General features: G+C 37.4%; 1 protein-coding gene and 1 long non-coding RNA gene across 2 annotated transcripts; one reads left to right on the top strand and one right to left on the bottom strand.

The window, feature by feature from the left end:
• Positions 1-539: 539 nt before the first annotated feature.
• On the bottom strand, positions 540-7,927 carry LOC125244135. Its single transcript, XR_007179235.1, has 4 exons — positions 7,627-7,927; positions 1,922-2,013; positions 1,756-1,823; positions 540-780 (listed from the first exon to the last, which is right to left on the bottom strand). It is a non-coding gene; the product is annotated as an uncharacterized LOC125244135 (long non-coding RNA).
• A 668-nt stretch (positions 7,928-8,595) lies between these two features.
• Positions 8,596-10,324, top strand: LOC125243872. Its single transcript, XM_048153716.1, has one exon. It carries the CDS (start codon positions 8,899-8,901, stop codon positions 10,276-10,278), a length of 1,380 nt encoding a protein of 459 aa, XP_048009673.1. The 5' UTR covers positions 8,596-8,898; the 3' UTR covers positions 10,279-10,324.
• The last annotated feature ends 1,227 nt before the right edge of the window (positions 10,325-11,551 follow it).

Genomic DNA, 11,551 nt, shown 5'->3' with positions numbered 1-11,551 from the left:
GTTGCAGTTCTGGAAAATGGTGGCGCTGGAGACTAAAGGGTTCCTGATGGTTTCACACTTAATTCTTCACCTTAATTCTTAATTATTTTGCAGTTAACGTGTCTTTTCTTTTCCACCTGTTTTTGTATGACTCCGCTGACCCAATGAGCATTTTGCTGTCCCTTGGTCATGCTTTAACGTTGCAATTTCTAGTATTGCATAAGTATTGCGTCCTTCTCATGAGTATTTAATTTTTTTTGTCTTTTCAGTCTGAGTTAAATCTCTTTTTTGGCTCATTTTGCCTGTAAAAGAAAACCTGCCTAATAATTCTGCACACCTGAATATAAGGCATTTTTCATTTCCAGCCTTCATGAACAATTATATATCACTTATAAATTATTAAAAACAATATTAATAGTAGTTATTAAGATTGATGTGGATTGGAATTGGTAAAATGTGCTTGGAAAAAAAAATATGATCAGAAAATCAACTTGCCTAATAATTCTGCACACAGTGTAAATACTCATAACAGTTCATTTAACTTAACTAATTTGTTAAATTTAAGTTTGTCCTACTCAAACCAATTAAGTATTTTGAGTATTATGGTTTACAGTGTATTCAACTTTTTTTTAAATCTTGTGACTGTATTTCTGAACATGTCAAACACACTGGAAGATCATCTTCCATCACACTGCAGTGTTTGCAGGGCTCATAGTTGTTTCGTTGTCCATGATGACAAAATCAACATGAGTGATGTTTGTGTCAGTTGATGTCAGTGATTTCTGGCTCGGCCAACTCTTCCTGGAATAAGCATAGAGGGTAAAACTGTAAGTTTAAAGGATTAGATGAAAATTTCCTGATAATTTACTCACCCTTATGGCATCCAAGATGTTCATGTCTTTCTTCAGTTGAAAATAAATGAAGGTTTTTGAGGAAAACATTCTAGGATTTTTCTCCATATAGGGTTGAAGGTCCAAATTGCAGTTTCAGTGCAGCTTCAAAGAGTTGTACGCGATCCCAGATGAGGAATAAGGGTCTTATCTAGCGAAACGATCTGTCATTTTCTAAAAAAAAATTAAAATGTATATACTTTTTAACCACAAATGCTCATCTTGCACTGCTCTGCGATGTGCCATGCATAACGTAATCAAGTTGGAAAGGTCATGCGTGACGTAGGCAGAAGTACTGATCCAGTGTCTACAAAGCAAACATGCAAAGACTAAGCCAAACGCCCTTTACGAAAAAAAAAAAAAAAAAAAAAAAAAAAGGTAAAACAATGATATCGGACAATTTTGAAGTTGGAGGAGAAAATTAGATGTTTTTTGCCCTACCACGGTACTTCCGCCTACGTGACGTGTGACCTTTCTAACGTAATGCGTGGCAGGTGGCAGATCGCAGAGCAGTGCAATACTAGCATTTGTGGCTAAAAAGTATATAAATGTTTGTTTATAGAAATTTCATCGTTTCACTAGCTAAGATCATTATTCCTCGTCTGGGATCATGTAGAGCTCTTTGAAGTTGCACCGAAACTGACATTTGGACCTTCAGCCAGTTGAACCCCAGTGAAGTCCACTATATGGAGAAAAATCCTGGAATGTTTTCCTCAAAAACCTTAATTTATTTTTGACTGAAGAAAGAAAGACATAAACATCTTGGATGACATGAGGGTGAGTAAATTGTCAGGAAATTTTCATTTTGAAGTGAACTAATGCTTTAACTTACGAGACATTTATATTTACTGTTACTAGCAGTTCAATTAATGCACTGAATACTTACATTTCAAGTCTTGAAGAACTGTGGGTCATCCTCACACGTACACTGGGAGAGCACAAAGAGCTTGTTTCCTGTTGACATGTAAACACGAAAATTAACATGTTAAACAAGCAAGCCAACTTTATTTTAAATACACTGAGGTAGTTAGTGTGGACAAATCTGAACTCACCGGAAGATCATAAACATTCAATGTCATGCATCGTCTCTGAAATCTTGCTAGTGTGAGTCGCTTTCTTTGATACAGTGAAACTCAGCACAAACCTAGAAAATCACAAACACACAAGTAAGTATATAACCAACAATGGATTTGGAAAAGAGACAGACTAGTCTGTGTCCTGTTATCTGAGGAGACATCATACAACTTGCAAATCAAACAGAAGTTACCTTAAAGGATTAGTCCACTTTGAAATAAAATTTTCCTGATAATTTACTCACCCATCATGTCATCCAAGATGTTCATGTCTTTCTTTCTTCAGTCGAAAAGAAATTAAGGTTTTTAATGAAAACATTCCAGGATTATTCTCCTTACAGTGGACTTCAATTGGCCCCAAAAGGTTGAAGGTCAAAATTAGTTTCAGTGCAGCTTCAAAGGGCTTTAAACGATACCAGACGAGGAATAAGGGTCTTATCTAGTGAAACGATAGGTCATTTTCTAAAAAATTCAAATGTATATGCTTTATAAACACAAATGATCGCCTTGCGAGTGCTTCCGTCTTCCGTATTGTACAAAAAGCTTACGCTGTATGTCCTACACCTTTCCTATTCTACTTACAGAAAAATAGAACTGGCGCTGCGTTCCTTCCATAAGTTCATATACATCTGTATTTTTTAGAAAATGAACGATCGTTTCCCTAGATAAGACCCTTATTCCTCGTCTGGTATCATTTAAAGCTCTTTGAAGCTGCACTGAAACTGTCATTTTGACCTTCAACCGTTTGGAGGCCATTGAAGTCCATTATAAGGAGAATAATCCTGGAATGTTTTCATCAAAAACCTTAATTTCTTTTCGACTGAAGAAAGAAAGAAAGACATGAACATCTTGGATGACATGTGGGTGAGTAAATTATCAGCAAATTTTCAATCAGAAGTGAACTAATTCTTTAAAAGGGTGGTTCATTGCGATTTCACTTTTTTAACTTTAGTTAGTGTGTAATGTTGCTGCTTGAGCATAAACAGTATCTGCAAAGTTACAGTGCTGAAAGTTCAATGCAAACGGAGATATTGTCTTTTAAAGTTATGGCAGTTTAATGCCTACAAAAACGACCGGTTTGGACTACAATGAGCTTCTTCCCGGGTTGGTGACATCATAAACCCGGCAAAACGCAACAAAGTGGGTGAGGCCATGTGGCGCAGCATAATGGAAGCAGAAGAGTAGTGTACACCGGACGCGAGCGACGCATCAAAAGACAATAGAACCCTTTATAATCTGTGACATTTTCTACACTGGATGTGGCGCTGAAGACAGCTTCCAGAATCTACACGAGTTTAATGCTGGATTTGCACAAAGACCTTTACCGAAAGTTCCCACTTTAAAAGCAGAAGCTGCTGTTTATTAGGGCTGGGCGATATATCGCATGCGATTCTCACGCACATTTCGTCAGTAAAGCCGGTTCCCTGATTACGGCTAAATCGCCATCACCTACTTTCAAATGGAGCGCCTTTTAATAGACAGAGCCGTAGTTCACGGACAAGCCACGCAATATCGCGTTCAGTATCGAAGTCGATTCATCAGCGATTTAGCGGTAATCAGGGAACCGGCTTTACTGACGAAATGCGCGTGAGAATCACATGCGATATATCGCCCAGCCCTACTGTTTATGGGCCCCAAACTGTAAGTACGTTTTATTGTTTGTCCATGTATTTTAAACATATAGTTCTGTTGCTATTTTTGGTTGCATCAAGGACATATACAAAGAGCAACAAGTTTTTGCTTCTCTAGCCACTTAGCTAAATTCTAGTGCATTCTTCTCCAACAAACTTCTATGTTGATAGACAAACAGTTGTTCATGCTATAAATTAAACGCTATCTTTACAAAAATGCTACTACTCAGTCATGTATTCGGCTACAGTAAAGCTTTAATCAGGATAAAACCGTATATTGAAAGCTAACAGACAGCAGTGACAGCATATCTAAACACTTTGACACAAATACAAAATGAAATACCATTCATAAACGTCCTTAAAAAGCCACGATTGCAGAGCTTCTGCTTGACTCTCTTCATCTGGGTCTGATTCGGGCTCAATTTGATACAGCAATATAGACACCATTATTTACATTTTCACCGAAGCACATGTAACGGCTCTGGTAACAACTAATGGTAAGGGGCGTGGCGTTTCCAGATGCTTCAGCGAATCACGATACACTGAGCCAGCTACCAACCTGCTAACCTATCTGAGAACATTGCATATTTCAGAGGGAGTGGTATCTTAGAAGCAGGAATTCAAACGAGCCGTTCATATGACAATGGAAACAGAGATGTAGAATAAAGGTAAAATATATGAAAAATACAGCGTTTTCAAAAAAATGAAGCATTAAGACATGTTAAACTGCGCCCTAAAAACACAATCAAGCCTAGAAAAAAAAAAAAACACTGAACCACCCCTTTAAGTGTTGAGGCTCACTCTTTAGTATTCAACATCCAGTTCAACCTGCAATTAAATAATGATTTTAACTTTACTACAATTTTACAAAATTTCTTTTGTAAAATTAATATCCAATATATTACTAAATTCATGTATGTGTATTAGCACCTATCTTGGATGAAGTTAGTGTTAGCGGCTAGTTTTTTTTTTTGCATGTAGAAATAATACATCAGACCAAATAAAATCACATTTTAGCAGGGTTGCGTTTCCCCAAAAGCATCGTAAGTATAAGTTGATCGTAGAAGCATTTGCCACCAATGGGCTCAACGATCGACTCAGCTCAAGGTGCTTTTGGGAAACGCAGCCCTAAACAGTTAACTTAACTAAAGCAACATTCAAACCGTACGGCTGCGATTACTGAAAAAATACCAGCTAACGTTAACATTACTGCCCTGCTTTGACATTAAAACTACACTATAAGCAGTGACGCTAAAATAGCATTCAAAATGCGCATTCAAAAGCACTGGGGAAATGCCGCACTTTACCGCGCTGCGTAAAAACAGTGATTAAAACTTCTTTAACATGACATTCTTACAACATTAAAAAAAAAAACACACACAAAAAAAAAAAAACATAAGAAATGTTCACATATGTTTTGATTTACTTACAAGTTGTTCCATTAAGTTTTATCCGGTCGCTTGCGAGTGTCCGCCATGTTGAATGGATTCTTCTCATTTTTTTTTTATTTATTTTTTTTTAAATGGATTCTTCTCATTTTTTTTTTTTTTAACGAACTTTATTATGAACAATGCACAGGACAATAGGTACAGAGAACACTACAAATACTGTGCAACCTGCACAACAAAAAATGACATGTACAGACCAGAGGATAATTACATATTAATATAATATATAGAAGGGGAAAATTAAAAATTAATCAGTTCCTTCAGGAGATGAAATGTTCTTTTAGCCTTCATATTTTGCATGTTTTCTATTGTTTTGTAATATGATTTAAAGTCCAGATGAAATACATTAAAGCAAGGTTGTGAATTAGACCATTTACATTTGTGAATATGGTATTTTCCGAAGATAATAAACAGTTGAATAACAAAAATTACATTTTTGGACAAACCACATAAATCAAAGTATAACATGACATCAAAAATATTGATTCTGATGTTTACATTCAATTTTGTGATTATAAATTCTTCCAAATCAGACCAAAATTTTTTTGTGTACACACAGTGATAAAATAAATGAAAAATAGTCTCCCTATTTGATTGGCAAAAGACACAGGACTCTTCTATGTTTATTTTAAATCTCCTTAGCGTATCTTTAACAGGATAAATTTGATGTAAAATTTTAAATGAAACTTCTTTTATTTTATTATTAATACAGTATTTATAAATAGTAGTATTAGCCTTTTCCCAATTTAAATCACCCATGGTTGAATACCAAAAAAACTTTGCAGCAGGTGGAACTGAGCACGAAATTTGATTTCTAATATATTTATTGGTGTATTCTTTCTTTGTAATGTCTGTATCTCCAATAAAAATTCTATTAAATTCAGCACTAATATCTGTGAATGATATGTGTTTTAGAATTTGAAGTGAACCTGTAGGGATTGCATCAAATACAATTGCGTATTCTTTTGGTGTCTGGATTCTTCTCATTTAGAGCAACGATGTGACGTGGATGACGTCACTTTACGTTGCTCAGTAAACTTAAAAATAATCATTTAAATAGGAGCGTTTACTCAAAAATGTTGAGCCAGACAAACATAAAACTAAATTCCTCGTTAATAAAATATAGGCCTAATTGTTTTAAGTTGCATTAACTATTTAAAGGTGCCCTCGAATCAAAAATTGAATTTTCCTTAGCATAGTTGAATAACAAGAGTTCAGTACATGGAAAAGACATGCACTGAGTTTCAAACCCCATTGTTTCCTCCTTCTTATATAAACCTCATTTGTTTAAAATACATCCGGAGAACAGGCGAATCTCAACATAACACCGACTGTTACGTAACAGTCGGGGACTCCGCCCCCAATATTTGCATATGCTCATGATCCAGGCCAGGCGGAACCGCCCAGCGGAATCATCGGAAGTTCTGCAAGCAGAGTGAAGAAACAAGCCAAGCGAGGATAACAGCGAAAATGGCAGATCATGGAAATAAATGTTATGTTCCAGGCTGTGAAGGGGATGTGAAAACTTTTCATAGTCTTCCTCCAGAAAAAAACTGTCAAAAGGCATGGCTGATGTTTATCTATAACCGGATACCGGAACAATTTAACTCAAAGTTGTTAGTTTGCTCTGCCCATTTCACCACGGACAGCTTTTCTAACCTGGGACAATATCAAGCAGGCTTCGCTCAGCGTTTGACACTGAAGAAAGGGGTAATTCCAACTATATTCCCGCAAGCAGTAAGTAGTGCTTTTATCCACATCTTGGCTGTAGAAACTATTTCTGATTAAATGTAAAGTTTCTTAGTGAGCTAACAACATTAACGACCATGTACCCAGTGTTGTCTAGATCTAATGCAAGATGCTAGTACAGTAACAAATAGCAAAGTTTACGTAACTACTATTAACGGTGAGGTTAAAATTTATTACTGTCTTTGTTATATAAATCTATAACATAACCGTAGATACATATGCCAATTCTCTTTTGTCGGATATAATTAGACCTATATTTAACCAACAACACATTACACCGAAGCTAACTATGTTAGTTTATTTGCTTACAGATAGCTACAGATACTCGATCCTTCTAGCTAACTTTCTACACCGTTCAAACTGAAACGATAGTCATTTGACAAGACATTTAGTCACTTTTTTTCAAATATTTTTATTTTTGAGAACTTGTATGACTTGTATGCGTACACCTGTGGAAAAAGATATTTATAGACGATGTAAGTTTTTGTTACTAATAGCTAAATCGTAATCACACTACGGCAGCTGAGTAGTAAACATGACACTGCTTTTTTGGAATGTCTTCTATGCTTTACTTTGGTTGGCTAAATAAATCAAATTTAAAATAATATCGGTAATGTCAATATATTAGAAACAAATTTTCGTTCGTTGTTTAGAGCTGTTATTGCAAAGTGAAGAAGCTATCATTGTAAAACCATACAGCGACACATTATTACAATTATTTTTTTTTACAATGCTAAAAACAAAGTTGCAAATACTGACGTTATGAGTTATAGTGTAAAGTTAACGCTATATGCTAGTTCCATTGACGTAACAGTTACGTTTTGCAGGTGCATACTGAAAATAAAGACTAACTTACCACTCAGAAACGTCTATGGCCAATCGCAACAAAATTGGTTGTTCCTCTACATCTGCATCTTCGTCAGAAACAGGCTCAAACATATAAGGTTGAATACCAAAACTCTCCATCGTTCACGCCGTACAGTACAGATTTGTTCGCTATCAGTGTGAGCTACTGGAAGGAGCCGAACAGTGAAACAGCCAATCAGAGCGGAGCACCATATTACTATTCATGAGCCTTCCAAATAAGGCAAAAACAGACCTTTTCATTCTAGGGGCTATTTGTGGGGTTATAAATGGAGCTGTAAAACCATATCTGGACAATTCTCGGCCATAAAAAAGCCACATACCCTCTATGTAGATATCAGGGAACAATTTAAAATGTTTTTTCAAATCACTCAAGGGCACCTTTAACAGAATTTAAATGCAGTGTTCTCAATCTTTATAAGATAGTAGTACTCTTCAGCTCGTCTTCAAAGTGCAGACAATAAAATAAAAAAATAAATATTACATTTAATCATCTTCGATGGGAAATATAGTTTTTGCGGGGCATACAGAGGGAACATACACCAGGACAGAATCATTTCACAAACAGTATCACAAAAATATTAAGCAGAACAAGTGATAATAATAGAAAATATTTTTCAGCATAATAAGATTTTTTTCTTGAGCAGCAAATCAGCATATTAGAATGATTTCTGAAGGATCAAGTGACACTAAATGATTGATGCTGATAATTCAGCTTTGCCATTACATATATTTAAAATATATGTAATAAAATAAAATATATTTAATATTATTTTATATATTTTTAATATATTAACATTAAAATATATTAAATATTATTTTATATAATAAAATTGAAAAAAGTTATTTAAAGCTGTAATAATATTACTGTTGTACAGTATTGTTTTATATTATAATTATTGTTTCATATAAGTTAATTTTTTTTTTTTTTTTTTTTTTACTATATCAGTTTAATATTCAGGGGCAGGAGGAGTGTTTGAGGAAACTTGTTTGGAAACAGTCAGTATTTTATTTGGTGCCACTAGTGTGAGTGTGTCTTTGCTGCTTCTGGAGCTGCTCACATTGTTCAGAGTTCTCCCTCAGTAAGGTAGAGATCACTGTTGTGACATCATAGTGGAGATTCCATTCTGGCAGCTCTAAACTGCAGCTCTGACTCTGGTCTGCTGTTGGTGTGTTAGGAGTGAACAGATCGAAAGACTTTTGTGACTTTCTACAGATATTGACGACAAATATTGAATTTGCTTGCAGCATTCAGTGTCCATTAATGGCTCTGTTTAGCAGCGTTTTTAGACGACTGTTTGAGCGTTTCGCTCACTTCTTGCGCAGAAGGGAGACACAGTCATGTGCAGCACAAGAATTAGCGGCAGTAAAGAAACTTCCAGAGGAGTGTGAGGCCTTCGACTTCACTGCCAATGACCGGAAGTGCAGGAAGAGACGCCGCAAGGTACCTGAGAAGTGCCAGCTTAGAGAGAGAGAGGAGGAAAGAGAGGTGAAAATAGAGGGAAAGATCAGTCATAAAGATGAGGCTGAAGAGGAGAGCGAGCCACTCAGACTTGAAATGATAAAGAAGAGTGGACGTGTGCATCTGAAAAAAAGAGAGATGCACAGTCTGGAAAAGTTGATGGAGGGAGGAAGTGAGCTTAGGGAAGCTGGAGTAAAGAAAAGGAAGAGAAGAAAACTGAAGCAACGGAAGACCACAGAGCCAACACCACTTCTTGTGGAGGTCAAACCTCTGCATACTCCAGTCAGATCTTTCTTCTTGAAGCCAATAGAGGAAGAGCTACCAATGCTTCCAAGTGTCTCCGAACACCTCTCTCTACCAGCCGCTCACTTCAAACCCCTGCCGCCAGTGACAAAACCACCCGTGAGTCCTCAGAAACTGGCTCCAGCACCTCAAGTGGATCCTCCCAAACTGTTGACGGTTGCTCCACACCCCACTCCAGCTGCTGATTTGTTTTCTTCATCCCAAGGGCGTCATCCCAAACGACTTCCTCCGAGCCCGACTCCTGCACCTGATGAAGTTGTTGCTCTGCGACGTCCTCCCAGCCGGAAGCCTCAGCCGTTCACTTCTTCCCTGTTTGAGCTGCCTCCAGAACTCATGCTGGTTGATATAGAGGATGAGGAGAACGAGTATGTGGAGTACACAGGGAAGACCTTCCGGGCCAGCGACTTACTCAAGTCTGCACGCCCCCAAACGCCAGAGGCTCAAATTAAACAGAGAAAGATCATTGCTTGGTTGGAGAAGGACAGCGAGATGCCAGAGGAAGCATGGGAGAGTGAAGTGGTGGAGGTCCAGGAATTTGAGGAAGAGGACCCCAGTGAAATGGGAGACTCCAGCGCCATTCAAGGCCATGCCTCTCAGAAAACTGATGAGCTCACAATGAAGCTCTTCTATGTAACCTCTCCTGACGGTCCCAAGAATGATACCCAGCACACTGTGAACGTCCAGGAGAAGTGCAAAAGAAAAGCGCCACCTTTTCTGTTCACCTGGGCAGAGGAGAAGGCCAAGAAAAAGGGGGAGAAGAAAATAATCAAGGAGAAGGAGCAACGAGAAAAGGAGTTGCTGCTTGAACGCTACATGAACGATCCGAAACTGAAGCACTTGTGGATCAACAAGCACAACCGCAACTACTGCTTCTCCTAATGCGGATCATCGTTCCCCTTCACCTTTAACCTTTGTAAATAAAATATCCTCTTCACCCTTAATAAAAAAAAGTGTGCAAATTATTTTAAATAAAAAGGGTGCAAACTAAAATACATGTAATATGAAGTGAATATCTATATATTATCTAATTTGAATAACTGTTTAACAAGTGTTGGGGTAACACATTACAAGTAACTTGAGTAACGTAATCAATTACATTTTAAAGTAACTAGTAAAGTAATGCATTACTAGTAAAATAATGCATCACACAGTTTCTGCCAATCTCATGATAATCTTGAGTACCTATAGAGTAGTAGTGCATCCTTCATATCTCCAAAAAGTCTTTAATTTTGTCATATTTATAAAAGATACATACGCCGCACCGAATCTTTCCGAGAACAGCCGAGCGAGTGGCGCTAAAGAGTGACAAGTATGCGCAGCTTTTGCGTAGCGCTCATCTGCAAGCTATCAATGGTCAGCTAAACAAATGTATATAAACACACACAATACACCATTGGATTATCCATGGATAACTTTTGAATCACTATATTGAATATAGCGTATTGTGCAGGGGTGGGCAAACTCGGTCCTGGAGGGCCGCTGTCCCTGCAGAGTTTTGTTCCAACCCTAATCAAACACACCTGAACCAGCTAATCAAGATCTTCAGGATTACACACAGATGAGTTTTATCAGGGTTGCAGCTAAACTAGGACCGAGTTTGCCCACCCCTGGTATAGTGAATGATGAATAATTAATTTATGAATTCACTACATTTGTATTGTTTACATTATATGCACTTAGGCACCTATTGCCAACAAAACATATGAAGCAGTTTTACTCACCACCTGTGGTTCCGACTCATGACCAGGATCATTATTGCTGTGACCGCTCTATCTTTCAGTTTCAAACGATTTGTAAATCCAGTATGGAACTGGGCTTTGTTTATAAAACCATAAGCGCCAATCCTGAGGGCTTGAGCAGCCACGGAAAAACATGAGATATTCTCCATTCATTTTAACCAATAAAAAAGTGATTGCAGCTATCAGTTTCTGTGGTTATTTTAATAACAAATATCGAGAGCGCATCATGTAATGCGTGAGCACAAATCTCTCAGCTCCACTTAATGCTGGGTTCTTTGGTAAGCAAAGTTATCTTTCCCTCACAACCAAAAACACACGTCTTTGGTGACATTGTTGATTTTGTGAAGTCCTGTGACCTGTGCAACACTGCAGACGACTTCCTCTCTCACTCTGGTCGGTGTGTGCGTGCATGC

Source organism: Megalobrama amblycephala, linkage group LG13 (assembly GCF_018812025.1).
Source record: "Megalobrama amblycephala isolate DHTTF-2021 linkage group LG13, ASM1881202v1, whole genome shotgun sequence".
NCBI classification, from domain to species: domain Eukaryota; kingdom Metazoa; phylum Chordata; class Actinopteri; order Cypriniformes; family Xenocyprididae; genus Megalobrama; species Megalobrama amblycephala.
This window is presented reverse-complemented; position numbering and strand designations above follow the sequence as displayed.